At 41.2% G+C, this 14,941-nt stretch overlaps 1 protein-coding gene across 2 annotated transcripts in view; it reads right to left on the reverse strand.

The window, feature by feature from the left end:
• Positions 1–14,941, reverse strand: part of nphp4 (nephronophthisis 4) — a 73,892-nt gene that overhangs the window by 34,608 nt on the left and 24,343 nt on the right. For both annotated transcript variants that reach the window (XM_028993452.1, XM_028993453.1), the window contains 4 exons: positions 14,532–14,664; positions 10,780–10,826; positions 7,708–7,842; positions 3,540–3,709 (listed from right to left, as the gene is read on the reverse strand). In XM_028993452.1, coding sequence (XP_028849285.1) covers positions 3,540–3,709; positions 7,708–7,842; positions 10,780–10,826; positions 14,532–14,664 — 485 coding nt within the window. The remainder of the gene's footprint in view (positions 1–3,539; positions 3,710–7,707; positions 7,843–10,779; positions 10,827–14,531; positions 14,665–14,941) is intronic.

A 14,941-nucleotide genomic window follows, 5' to 3' on the forward strand; every position in this document is an offset into this window, starting at 1 on the left:
CTAAATAAAATGTTCACTAAAATGTTCAACAATCTGGTTTTATTTAAGAATTTATTTATAATTCATAATTTTATACATATGCAGTGCAATAGTTTAAGGCATATGTGAGTGTCTGCAGGCGATATTGAAGAATGGAGGAGGTTCTTTGCAAGTTTGGGGCTACATTTTCACAAATGGCATTGGAAAATTGGGCAGATATAATGCTGAGAAATACAGGCAGATACTTATTATACAATATTATAAGGTATGCAAATGTAAGACAAACAGAATAAACGGAGGGATACATAAATAGGCCGTGCAATTTTTATTCTAATTTAATTTACTGAGTAATTGATATATTTCTTACTAGGCAGATCCCTGTTTGTTATTAAAAATAAGACATTGCTGTCTCTGTTGGCGTTAAATTGAAATTTAAAATCATTGCAGTTACAGCAGATTGGGTAACTAAAAACTTTACAAATAATAAAAAATGAAAAATGTCCCCTGGGTAAATGCATTTTGAACAGCTCATGCAGTCGAGCACAGAAGATTACAACCACAGAGAGAACAATATGCTTATCAACAAATAAAATAAACTACAGTCAAAACTAGCCCTTGGCATAGCAGATCCTGTATATTGAGGACATGAAATATATGAGGACTGATACTGAATTTTTTATATCCGTGCTTTGTTATGATTTTCTGTATGAATACAGACTTTCTGCCGAGTGGATCAGCTCAGGATTTCCTATTGCGCTACTAGCCTATAGCAGCAATAAATGCTGCAATCCGCAGGCAAGAAATCTCCTGAGGCACGTGGCTGGGTTCACAAAGGTTCATTTGCAGGGCAATGCGTCAAAACACATGTGCTGTAAAACAAAATACTATGCATGCTTTGCAGTATGCAGAAATCTGTATTCATAAATAATAATTACATCCTTACCAGCTTTCCACACACAACATAATGCAAATATTCTAACTGGCTTTTAACTTTCTGAACACACAACTGAATAGTTTCACATCAGCTCAGACCAAGCCTTTGTATAGTCTTTGAAATGTATGCACCTTGACTGTAAAAGCTAAAAGGTCAACTGCTTGTGCAGACCAGCAATCAAGTCACTTCAGTTCACTGCAAGGGCTCCAGTGTCACTTCTCCGAGCTTAAATGCTTTCACATCACCCCAGCTTACTTCTCTCCACTGGCTGCCGACAGCACCTTGTGTCCAATATGGAGCAGAGGGCAACAAGACACACAGCCTTAGTCTATATGTTCAGCCACACACACACACACACAGTTTCTCTTTTCAGAAGAATTCGCTCAGTTACCTGCAGCTGCCAGGACGTCCTCTCCCAGAGGATCCTTACCCCCCCCCCACACACACTTTCGCTCTCAGCACCGCTGATCCTATACACTGAAAAGACACCCTTCACACTAGGCCGTCTGCCATGCCTCGTTAATCAAAACCCTAAACTGTATCTTGACCCTTATACCAAGGGCCAATGCAGCTACTTAATTGAAGGGCCTAAGCCAGTACTCATGGTGTTTGAGGGCCAGTGCTATAGTTAATCATGCCTAAAGGATATCGCATGTACTTTTTATTCATGCTGAACAGAGCGGTGATACATGACTCATGCACACAACTGTAAATGGAATTATTGAATCACTAGTGTATTTCATGCATAAACAAGATCAATAAAGCTGCGATCATGAAACTGAATCTGCTTTAATAAACTATACGGTTGTTCATTTTGAGTAAGTCAAATCCCAGTTGCTCTCATCCACGCATAACTTCATTACTTGAGGACGATATTTAGATTGATCCACACACTCTCATACGTTCTGACAAAGCCCTGCTCCCTGGGGGAGGCAATAATAATAATAATAGTAATATATGGTATTAGTTTTGATTACGTTACATGAATTACTGATAAACAAACACTCTCTGATCAATAACCACAGTGTAAAGACCTAATAAAGAAGCAGCAGCGAGCAATGATTAGCCCAGGAAATAATGATTACTTGGAAGCCTATAAAACCTCTTAATAACCAGAGTAAGGCTGAAGAGAGTCAGCTAAAGAAATAACAACCTATGGACAATGGTAATTTGCAACTGTGAAACATCATTAGCTCGGCAGATGATTTCTAGTCTAGCCTAAAACAGAAAACAACTAGGGCCACGTGAAAAATAGTAGGAAACTCATTTTGTTTTGTGCAAGAGTTCATTTTTTTGGGGAAGCCTGAGTAGTGTGTGTATTTCTGGAAGTCGAGGGTGCATCATCACTCCCTTTGAAAACATAATCAGGGGTAAGTGGCTGAATTACTGGGGTGCTTCTCTGTGTGTAAACATTTAACAGCGCTAGATCATGATCACAGCGAGGTGCAATGCACTACAAAAAAACTCTACGAAAAATAAGTTCAAGGTCTAAAAGCTTGAAATCTGCACCTTAGGCCAAACGTTAAAAAAAAAAAAAAAAAAAAAAAAAGATCTTGCTCAAAACACAAGAAACTCAGAGGACCAGAGTCTAGTTATGTTACTGTAAAAAATCAGCATATAGTCAGAAAACATGCACAACAATTCATGGCATGTTCAAATTCAGCATATGCAGAAGGTCAGCGAGAGTTTATACAAATCAATAATAAAAAAATAATAATAATAAAATCAATACTGGAAGGATAAAACTGAGCCTGTTAAAGTACACATAATATATTGTGGCCTGAGGCAAATAAGTAAATAAATGAATAATTTCAGTATTTTCATTCTCAGAAAAGAAATACGTTCTTATTGGCAAATCACCAATATGTAGTCCCTCTATTTTCTTCCCATGTTTCCTGTATAGTTTATTTATGATCATTTGTTTCTGATCTTTTTTAAACCTGTGCTCATTCTTTTTTCCCTTCATAATGTACTTCTTGGGGTCTTCAGCAATGAGCAAATTGCTAGAAGAACACTGGTAACACAGCGATATTCTCAGTGCTGACTTGCCACTTCACTCACAATGATGTCAATAGTTCAGTACGTAAAGCACGTTTTGGGGAAAGACTTGGCTTGAAATTGATCATACAGTGTAACCCACCCTGCTTAGTGTAAAATAGGCACAAATCAGATGTCAGGATTTAAGATCCTGTGCTTCACTGACATGAGCTACATCAAAATAGTTTGGTCATGGAGTCAAGTGCTGGCAAGGAAAAAAAAAAAAAAAAGAGCTTACTGCATGATGGCTAAATTTTACATTTTAAAAAGAACCTTAATGACAAGCTGTTATAATAGCCGTGTCATTCTGCGCTGGACCCAGTATGATGAAATGACATAGCTCCAGGGATCTGGTCCTATTTATAGAAATCTCATTATTAGAAAAAAAAATGAATCCATAGAATTCCCAAAGATCAAGTGGCTAATCTGTGCTTGTGCTCGCTTTGGTCCTGGCAGTTTAAGCAGGGCTGAGGGTAGCATAATGTTGGTACTGTACATCACAGCGACTGATTGATTCCACGGAGGCAGTGACCATGAACCTGTGCATGAATGTAAAAAACTGTCTGTTTGACTAGGGGACAAGTCTTACCCTGCGGTCTGCGTTCCCAGAGCGATGACAGGGGCATGCACAGGGGTGAAGGGGAGCTCCTGTAGTGCAGGTTCCTCATCCTGCGGGTGGGGCTCTGGCTTCACTGGTGTTTGGTGAACGTCACTCATGCTCATCTCCAGGTGGGCTATGCTGCTAGCTCCTAGACGTTCCTGCACCACACAGACATGTCAAGCTAATTATCATGGATTATAAAATTTTATGTACCTCTGTTGACCACTTAAAATATAGTTTTCCTTGAAAATATATTTTTGCTTGTGTGGACAGTTAATATTTTAGGTTTTCTGTTCATCTATATAGGTCAATAATAAGAAGTTATTACAACACACACATGCGGTAATCATTTAGGTGGGTGTGTTACACCCAAATTTATTCATTAGATGCTCTGAAATGTGATTTAAGGACCCTGCAAAGCACACTGAAACTTTAGAACATAAAATCTGGGTTTTCTCAGAAACACACAAAGGCCAGATGATACCAGGAATTAAATTGCATACCCCAACACACTATGCCCAGCAATGGGACTATGTTGCTATATCTGTAGCATGTTTCATCTAGTGAGGCTGCTGAGACAGCATCTTCCCATAAGCCCAAATGTGCACATGGCTCCCACTGGGAGGATGAATCAATCCTTTCGAGACTGGGTTAACACTATGATCAAGTCACATAACCGTGCTTGCTTAGGGGCTCATGTTATCCGCACTGCCACAAAAGTTAAAATTATCTCATGAAAAAGTTACAAATTGAAGAGGAAGGAACTTTATATGTACACCAATCAGGCAATCACACCAATCATAAAGCCCCCTATCTGCAGCTTTTGTCTGCTATTCCTAGTCTGTAGAGTTGTGGAGAATGACACAAATACTGGTTCTCACAAAGTTGCTGCATTTGTGTTTTTAGTCAGTTGTTTCTGTGGTGTATTGACGTATAATTACAAGCAAAGGGCTATTGACAAGTACCTCAGGTTTATGCGAAGAGTCAATATTTGGCCCTTTTTCTCAAAGATCTCTGCAATTCGCCCTGGTAAATCAACTCTTATGCCAAATCCTGACTGATGGCAACCCATTCCTTCATAATCAGTGCTTGGAGTTTGTCAGAATCTGTGGGTTTGTCAACCCGCCTCTTGAGGATTGACCACAAGTTCTCGATTGGATTAAGGTCCAGGGAGTTTCCTGGCCACGGATCCAAAATTTCAATGTTTTGTTCCCCGAGCCACTTAGTCTTTACTTTGGCCTCATGGTACGGTGCTCCATCATGCTGAAAAAGGCTTTGTTCTCCACCAAACTGTTCTTGGATGGTTGTGAGAAGTTGCTGGTGGAGTATGTTTTGCTACCATTCTTTATTCGTGGCTGTGTTGTGAGTGAGAATGGTATCAGGATGCTTTACTGTTGGCACGAGACAGGACTGATGGTAGAGTGCACTTTGTCTTCTCTGGACAGTCATTTTTCCAGATGCCCAAAACAATCGGAAGGGGGCTTCATCATTATTTTACCCAAGTCCTCAGCAGTCCAATCACTGTCCTTTATTGCAGAGGGTCTGTCATTGATGTTTTCCTTGGAGAGAAGTGGCTTCCTTGCTGCCCTTTCTTGACACCAGGCCATCTTCCAAGTCTTCACCTCACTGTGCATGCAGATGCACTCACACCCTTCCTGCTGCATTTCCTGAGAAAGCTCTGCACTGGTGGCACCCCGATCCTGCAGCTGAATCCTCTTTAGGAGACGGTTGCTGAACTTTCTTAAACACCCTGAAGTCTCTCCTTGAAGTTTCTGATGATCCGATAAATGGTTGATTCGGGTGCAATCCTAGTAGCAGCAATTCCCTTGCCGGTGAAGCATGTTTTATGTAACGTAATGATGACTACACATGCTTCCTTGCAGGTAACAATGGTTTACAGAGGAAGAACAATTATTTCAAGCATCACCCTATTTTTAAAGCATCCCGTCTGCTATTCTAACTAAATCAGCATGACAGAATGATCTCCAGCCGTGTGCAAAAGGGACTTTGGGACATTTTATCATTCTTCGTAACATTCTGGAGTACATGCCCAGGTACAAGTCCAGGTTGCAAAAATGAAGAGTGAGGAAAACAAGCTTCAGTTGTTCACTTCTCATAACCGAGTATCTGTGGGATGTGCTGGAAAAACAAACCCATGGAGGCACCACCTCACATATTGCACTTAAAAGCAGCAGTGGACAGCATATCAAGTAAAATATACTACTTTTCATTTTTACTCCACTACATTATACTAAATCGGTGCTTCCTAGTTATTATTACATAGTGACATTTCTTATCTTAATGAGTTGATTAAGCAAGAGTAACTAACTAATAATAGAACACATAATAGTAACTGTATGTTTACTTTCGATACATCTGAAGGCAAATTATTTTGTACTTTTGCTCAAGTAATTTTTTTTAAAGGAGGACTAAAATTGTACCTGACATCTACTTTAACTCAAGTACATGGCTTGTGCAATTTGTCCCTCACTGCTTAAAAGAAACTGATAGCTTGGTACCAAATAACACAGCATACCTTCAGGCACAATACCTTCAGTGGAGTCCCCTTGACTGGTAAAATTGAGGCAGGTGTCCCTCACCTAGAGTGAATGTGACTAGAGTATATGTGTATTTATTACTACACGTAATGGGTGCAGTGCATTATGCAAATCATGGAAGGCAATGAGGCATTAGCTCTTGAAATGAGAAAAGAAGTGATTGCATGCTCTCCCCACGTTGGTGTGGGTATCCCCTGGGTTCTCCAGTTTTCTACAGCCATCCAGTGGCATGTACATCAAGTAAAATGGCCATAGGTTTAAATGTGTGAGTAAACAAATGGGGTTGTGTGTGCGCCTGTGGTGGGCTAGTGCTCATATTTTTAAACACTTTCTGCTCTTGCACTGGTCACTTTTCTTGATCTAAGTTAGCTCCTTTAGCTGCCCAATGCACTGTAGTGTGTGGCTTGTGTCGTAGACTAAACTATAAAAAACTAAACAAAAACTAATTTTGATGGCTGCTTCAAATAGGCTGTTGCTGTGATGAACTAGGTCACATGGTTCAGCAGTCAAGGCCTTGGTAGGAGACACTGACCATGGTCTATAACGGACAGCTTCATTGCCTCAGCATGACGTGACCTTCTTGTGACTGAAGTATCAAACACAAGCTGTGGCTACTCCCATTCATCTCAGCTTTGGCTACTGGGAGAGATGAGATTTACTTATTTATTTTTTGGTGGGCAAGGAAAAATGAACACATAAAAGCATTTCATCTGCTGATCCTCTACATAAAGTGGCAGGATAAGCACAAGCATTCTTTGTATTTTTCCACCCTCACTTCAAAACAGATTACCAAGATTTGCTGAGCGCCTCTCTATAAATCAGAGATGACAAATACCTAAAAGGCAAAAATTACATATCCTGCTGTTTGTTAGGAATTGAAGAGAGATCTCTGAAAAGAGTTGGGGGGTTGTTATTATTCAAGACCATAATTTTCCAGATCGCTGGCTCCAACAAGCGGCTGTCGAACGCCACAGTTCCAGCACAAGAGGGAAAGTTAGCAGTCCAACTGCGGAGGCAAATACGACTAATGGTTCTCTGTATATGAACACTTGGCTACAGCACAAGAAGCCATGGGCGACGTCTCTCGTCTCTGATTTGAAGAGCATGCTTAATGCATGGATATTGACTGGAAGCAATTGAAAAGCCCTTCATGGGGTCCACTTCCTTCACAGACAGAGTGGATTTTTATTCCCCCCTCTCCCCTTCCCTCAATGAAAAGCATACTGCTCCAAGTTACAGAAGCAATAAACAAAATTGTGTTTGAACAGATTTTGTCTGCCTTGGTTAAATGATATCCCCTGTGTTGCTGGGGCAGTGAAATGTGAAAGGGTTTGTCTCTTAGAATGTTAAGATGCAAACTACAGGTCCCTGAGCATCCAAAGATTTACATTTTAGTGTGTAGAGCATAAACAGACAGGTTTCTGTGAGTGTTTGAATATGCAGGAGAGTGTACACTGTGTGTGTCTCTGCATGCAAGTGAGAAATGGAGACAGAAAGGGATGTCGTGTATGCAAGTACAGGGTAAAAGGATTTGTGCTGTGTGGTTCTGTGAGGGAGCATGCGTGTGCATGTGTGGGAGACTGGGGGCGGAATCTTACGACATGTGACAGCTGGTGGGTCGATGCCAACAGGGAGGGATAGAGCTGAGAGGGATACTGCTGTTGCCATGGAGACCCCGTGGAGTGGCTCAGGGTCGGGTAGCGTGAAGTCGTTGCCAGCTGAGAGATGGAGAGCTGAGAAAAAGAAAAATTAATACATATTTATTAACAGCACAATGGCCAATGTATTTCACTGAACACCCTCCCCCCTTCATGACTGGCACAAATGCCTACTGAAGGCAGGATGGCACAGCTGGATGTGCTTTTCACTTCAGATCCTGGTGGTAGAGTTCATGTTTATGCCTACACTGATTCTGATGCCTTTTCACATCTTTGCCAAGCCTTATTAGGCGCAGTACCAAAATCGCTGTGCTGAGGCTGGAAAGCAGCAACTTTTTCTGAAGTGGCAGGGATGGTTCATTTATCTTCTGTTGCTGCTAGGACAGACAAAATAGAAAACCTTTTTTGTATTCTGAAAGTAATATGCTGTCTCTGTTGTATCGACATCATGTGAGCAGGAGTTATTTGAGGACTGCCGGGACAGTAAAAAGTTCTATTAATTATGCCGGGTGGTCTCCCTCTTGCTCAAAATCCACATTTTAGGCATGAGTCTTTCATCGGGAGAGGTCCGCCTGCTGCTGATGACACCTAGAGTGGCAGCAAATGACTCAAAAGGAGCAAGGGGGAGCAAGGGGTGCTAGGGGGAGAAAAAAAGACAGTCACAGTGCAAAAGCGTGAGAAGAGGGGCGAGGAGAAAGGGAATTGGAAGCAACGCAGGTCAAACAGTTGATAGACACATTGCCAGCCCAACAGCAAACAGCACAAGGTCAGAATAAAAAGCATCCATGTCAATATTCACAAAAGCCTGTTTGTGTTTGACATGAGTTGGCCTTTATGCACAATTAAAAAACCTAAATCAATATCCCACCACAGGCCAAAATTGCACAAGTGAAAAGGGGAATTTTAAACAATGCCTACAAAAAGGCAAAGGGCAAATGAATCAACTTTTCAACAAAGTTGATTCATCGTGGCATATGGCTTCAAATTATGTTTCTGTTTCAGTTTAGTCACATAAGAATGCAAATGTTAAATATATATATATATATCTAGGAATTCCGCATTGCTAGATAAAACAGAGAAAGCCACTTTATTCCCCTGTTCCTGCTGTGAGAGGTAAGAGTTTTGAGGGGGACGATGGGCAGAAGGTCGGTGGGCTCCTCTTGGGTCCGCATGCAGTCAAGGAGAGCGTCCCATCAATCACAGGGGCACTGTTGTGCCGCCGACACCTCCACTCAGGCCTGCAAGGCATAATTTAAACCCCAGCATGCTCCACCACATTCGGAGCCGGCTCTTGCAGAGAGTAGGTAGGCAGGGAACCACAGGCCATTTTGCAGAGAATTAAGCCCTGCAAATTACCTCTTTACAAATAACTAATAATAATGGTTAAATAAATAAATGGGAAAAAAACAATGTGGGTCAAATTGGTCCTCTTCAACTGAAATCCCAGATAACAGGCAAGCTCAATTAAGATGACTTTAATTGCGATATTTTTTTTTTGTGGGACGATAAATTGGACACTTGGAACAAATCTGACATTTTCTCCACCAATATAATATCTGAAGTGTCTTTCCTGAAATTCGGCTTTGGTGCAGAATTATAGCCACTTTGAGCCAGTCCCACAGTGAGATTTCCCCAGAACGCACCGTTTCAGTGTGTGTAGCTTTAAATGCTAATGAGGAGGAGAGAGGTGGAACAAGGAGGAGAGCGGCCTATAGAAGCTGAGGGGGCAATCACAGAAATTGTGTCAACACCTTTCACCATCCACAATGTTTGGCGCTGACAGGAAGTAGTCAGCGTTTTTCAAGAAAAGGTCAAGTTGTTTCTTCAAAGTCTAGCGTGACATAATATATATAAATATATATATATATATATATATATACACCTTTGTGCTCATTTTTACATCCAGTCACCGAGCAACTGCAATGCTTCGCACATTTGGAAGCCATTACATTTACATTTACAGCATTTATCAGACGCCCTTATCCAGAGCGACTTACAATCAGTAGTTGCAGGGACAGTCTCCCTGGAGCAACTTAGGGTTAAGTGTCTTGCTCAGGGACACAATGGTAGTAAGTGGGATTCGAACCCGGGTCTTCTGGTTCATAGGCAAGTGTGTTACCCACTAGGCTACTACCAAGCCATGACAGTCAGTGGAGCTAATGTTTTAGTGGGAAATTCTATGGTTGGGAAAAGCAAATGGGATGTAACCTTTTCCCTTATGACGATATAAGGGGACAAATTCCAAATCAGACCGTGTGAGCTGCCGCTCTCTGAAACAGAATTACCAAAGCACTCTTTACACCTATCACCATATCAAGCCACTGCAGGACCACAGACAGGCCACGGGGCCTCATATTAATGTTAAATTAATGTTAAATCTCACAAAATGAAATTTTCATCATAGGGATCTTTAAAGCCACCAGAACCAAAGTGCCACTCAGCAGGCAGTTTTAGCCCCCATGTGTCATATGGAAAACCCTGGTGTTCATGAAATATGCATATAAACTTAATTTACACAAGATGCTTCAGTGGATCACTTTTGAGCTATACTTATAAAGAGAAATGTACAAAAATGGTCAGTGATAAAAATTATGTATGCTGAAGCACTGACTAAGTGCACTTACTCCAGTAATGGTGAACATTTATAGACTATGTCCCACTAAGCTGCACAGATATTGTCCTGACTGTGAACACTAAGCATAGCAGCCCCATCAGGCTTTTCTGTGCATTAGCGCTTGGCCTGTGTGCTGAATTTTGCTTGCCAAATCACTTGGCAGAGTTCAGTGCTAGAACGAAGCCCCAGAAATGCACCTACAGTTACCAGCACTGGTATTAGCGTATTGCTCATCCTTCAATCTCATACACACAGAGTGCCTTAGGAGAGCCAGAATGGCTTCATAAGGTGGAATCTTGTGATGAGCCATTTGTTTGTCTCCGCTTGGTTATGAGAAAGATACATTGCTTAAAGGCCACTGAAATTTTAATGAGAAGACACAAATGTAAATGGCTCACCCTGGGTCCTTGCGATTGAGATACCTGGACCTGCAGATTGCTTTCATCTGGGGAAAGAACACACATACCATATAATATTAATCAATAGCCAGAATAAACCATGTTTATTCTGAAAGACAAATCTACTGGAGGTCAATAGTAAATGTTTGTCTTGCTTTATATTGTATTAAGTTTGTATTGAAGAGCAGGCAGAAAGGAAGAGGAAATTCTGTGGAATTATTAGGGAGGCAGAGAGCAGCATCTCCTTAAGAACCGGAGTAAGGGGTGTCAAACATGCTGTGCGACCCCTGGCTCTACATTCAATTCTCCATGGGGAAGTTCAGACTAGCATACATGACTATTAGTCATGAAACAAGATCAATGTGGAATGTTAGTCACCAGTCTTAATGACCGTGTCAGTAGATTCCCCATGTTCAATAAATGGGAAGCATATAGTAAATAGTCAATATTTGTCTTGTTTTATATTGCATTACGTTTGTATTGAACTGGTTAAAAAGGAGGGGGAAATTCTGCAGATGAAATCAAAATACAGTAATCCTCATTAGAAAAGCAGATTGAAATTTCAGGAGCAGCTCCTTAAGAAACAGAGGAAGGGGTGTCACGAACATGCTGTGCCACCCATGGCTCTACATTTGATCCTTCATGGGGGGTTCAGAGTAGTGATTAGTCAGGAAATGAGATGAACACGAAATGTTCAAGAGGTTACACCGGTCTGAATGACCATGTCATTATAGAATAGATTCCCCATATTCAATAGACAAGAAACACCAGCCCTTGGGCTGTGTTTTAAAGGACCTAAGACCCCAAAATTGTCGCAATGCATTTGATTTAGAAAAATTCTTAAAGCAATCATTAAATAAATAAACAGAAGGACTCACTGAGGTTCATTGAATAGAGCAAAGCAAAGAATGATTTCACATATAGCAGGCTGCAATTTCTGATTCAGAATCTTGCTTTTAAGTGATTCAAAACGGCCCTTTAATGACCCAAAACACCACCAACCCATCCCACCATTCTGTGAGCTGAAATAAAGGAAATCATAGGCCTTTCACACCCACGCGCCCATATGGCAGAGGGCCTGTTTGGCACTGGGACTGCTGTGCATCTTCCGGGTTGTCCCGTAGGTCCCCTTAACAAAATGAAACCGCTAGACATTTTATATTGCCATTTTCAAGAGCCAAAACATTCTGGAACCTCTAATCTCTATGTAAGAATCGATTAAAATCAATATGTTTTTATAATACAGCCAAGCTACTAGTGAAAGACTGCTCTGAATGTATTTTAGAACATTGAGAATCACCTCAGGTCTCCTTTTCAAAACACCACCTAACATCTATCGATGGGGTGACCGTTTATCCTTGGTGAGCAGTCGGATATAACCGTGGTAACAGTAGCTATGGCGACTGCAACTGCTGACTGAAAAAGCCTGTCCCACACTCCGCTTTGAAAATGGTGACGTTCGTCTTGGGTGAGTGAGAATCCATCTGCTCCTATTCTGTGTGTGTGGACTCTGGAATGAGCAACTCACTCTCGCGCTCGCAAGTGATGCAGAATCTTTCTCCCCTGGGAAGATGATGTGCACAAGAATAAGAAAGCATTGTAAACTTCCATCTCATTAAGTGAAAACCATACGTGACAAAGCAGCGACCAAATATACAAGATCTAGAAGGTTTTCCTGAAGGCTGAAAAACTAGGTAGCATGTAGAAAGACACAGGAATGCCCAGCTATGAAATTACACATATATAATCCTATCCTTTTATCCTAATTAAACCAAAGACCATAATGTTTAGAAATGGCTTCATATTGCGTAAATTCACTGCTGAATGTACATATTCCAAATGTGCAGGTTTGATCATTAATGACCACTCATGTGTTTCGTGTAACCAGCTGCGGCTGCAGGGTGAAAACAACACGTTTGATCAGCAATGATGGAAAGTAATGAACGGAGCCAGCAGCATCAAAGGCGGAACTTACTTGACTTGTAAATGTAAGACCGGGTGGGGAAACTTGGATGGTATTTAGAGGCTCTCCATCAAAGTTTGTATAATCACTCCAAAGAGATTAGAGAAATGGGTCTGTAGGTCTTAAGCTCACTTATGATGGAATAACTCACAAATAGTGATTGTGAGAGAGGGGAGAAGCTTTTCTCCTGCTTTTTTCCATGTGCATCCCAGGAAATTGTAGACAGTTCACTGCCTGTTCTCTGATTTTGACATCAGTGATCTTTCTCATTGACTCCCAGCAATTCTTGCATTGTTGCACCATCTCCGGTTGCATTATCTTTGCAGCCTCAACCTTCTACAATGTCTCTACCCATTGACATCCACTTAGATTTTGTGTATTGTATGGTCTCTGTTATCCCTGTGTTTGGTGCTTATATGTGAGTAATGAGCTGAAGTGTCTATCTACCCCTCTCAATGGACCACAACAATGTGGTGTCAGAAAGAGTGACTATTCTTATAATTGGGATAAGGGAAAAATATATTTCCCACTAGATGCATAATTGACCATTTTTGACACCAGAACATACTTCTGCAGACCTACATACCAAATTGGAATTAATTGTAAGCCTGCCTTCCTAGTCACAGCATGGCATTGTCAGATGCTGAGAGACTTTAAGTTATTCCAGCTAAGCTACTCTCAACTAGCCTAGCGCCTTCAGGTTTCTTCAGTCTGATTGGTGTGGAAAAAAAACAATACCTTCCTGTTAAGATGCTTATTTATTAAGTTAATGCTTATGTATGTTTGTTCTAATGCTTATTCTAAGTGTGTTTTGCCTAAGTGAGTTCACTCACTGCCCAGATAAATAGCTTTAAATATAATTTTCTTTGTCTTCCCTTGTACTAATTCAAGCATCAATATTGGAGAGGAAGCCCGGCAACAAACAGTGATTAGCTTCATTCTCATTCCGAGGTTCATTTCCACACAGAGATCATACAATACATCAGGCTAATTTACTTCTGATTTCATTTCTAGCCATCAGCGTGATTGAGTGCCACCATACAAAGATTTGCCCAGGTTTTTAATCACCTCTGCAAGGGGCACAGATCCATCCCTTGCTTCCAGTGCCTGGACGGAGGCCAGAATAGAGCAGCCATGTCAGGCCTACTGAGGATCAAGGACTCCATTACCAGAAAAGTCTTTTCAAGACCACGCCTAATCCTGTGTATGTCTTCCCAGGAACCTAATTACCAAGACAGACATGATATGGAGAAGACAGATGGCCCCCCTCTCCTTGGGTGGGCATTATGGAGTACAACCAGCCCCATCACTGGATGTTAGGGGCCGATGGCACCCACTGCAGTCTTGAACTTTAAAGAAGTTCGCCGGATAGCAAATTGGAACGCCCACAACACATCTATTTCCAGTGGGATGACACAGACACAACAGGTATTACCTTCTCCAAGCTAGCATTAATCATATTGATAGAGGACAATGGTCAACAAAATGCAGTGGCTGTGGACTGGACACAGTCCACAATCTGAAGGCAGATTAAATGTAGGCAGATGTGTGAGAAGCACATGCATGCAATTCTAGCAGTAGACAATCTAACCTTAACTCTGATTCAGACGAAAGCAACACAGACTAAAGCGCAACTTGTACCAACACCTCTTCACTAACTCACGACACAGCACCATGGACAGTCCCACTTTAATATTCAGCAATTGCTGTACACAGGTGTCTGGGTGTCAAGGCCTGGGGATATTAAGAGATTAAAATGACCAGAGAAGAAATGACAAGACACACTCACCCGGTGATTGAGAGCGTCGGTTCATCTGTTTGTCTCCTGTACTCTCCTGTCTTCGGGCCACCCGTGGGCAGTATGGTGCTTTCTCCGCACTTGAAACAAAACTAAACTTGAGGACCGCTTTCTCATCTCTCATCTGAAGCAAGAGTGAGGAAATAAAGACAGGTGGCCTCCAGTACAATCCAAGAATTTTAAATGGGTCAAAATGTTCAGTGCAATCAGGCTACCATGGGAAGCTATCATTTTGTTATATTAAGTCAGTGTTTTTCAGTTTAAAAAATCTATTCATTTAAGATAAGAGAAAGGAGAAGAGTTTCAACTACAACAGGCTCTAATTTTCTAAATCATAGTAATATACACTCTCGCAATAAAAGGAGGGCTATATCATTAAATATGATGGGATAATATTTGAA

The sequence above is a fragment of the Denticeps clupeoides genome, chromosome 10 (genome assembly GCF_900700375.1).
Source record: "Denticeps clupeoides chromosome 10, fDenClu1.1, whole genome shotgun sequence".
NCBI lineage: Eukaryota > Metazoa > Chordata > Actinopteri > Clupeiformes > Denticipitidae > Denticeps > Denticeps clupeoides.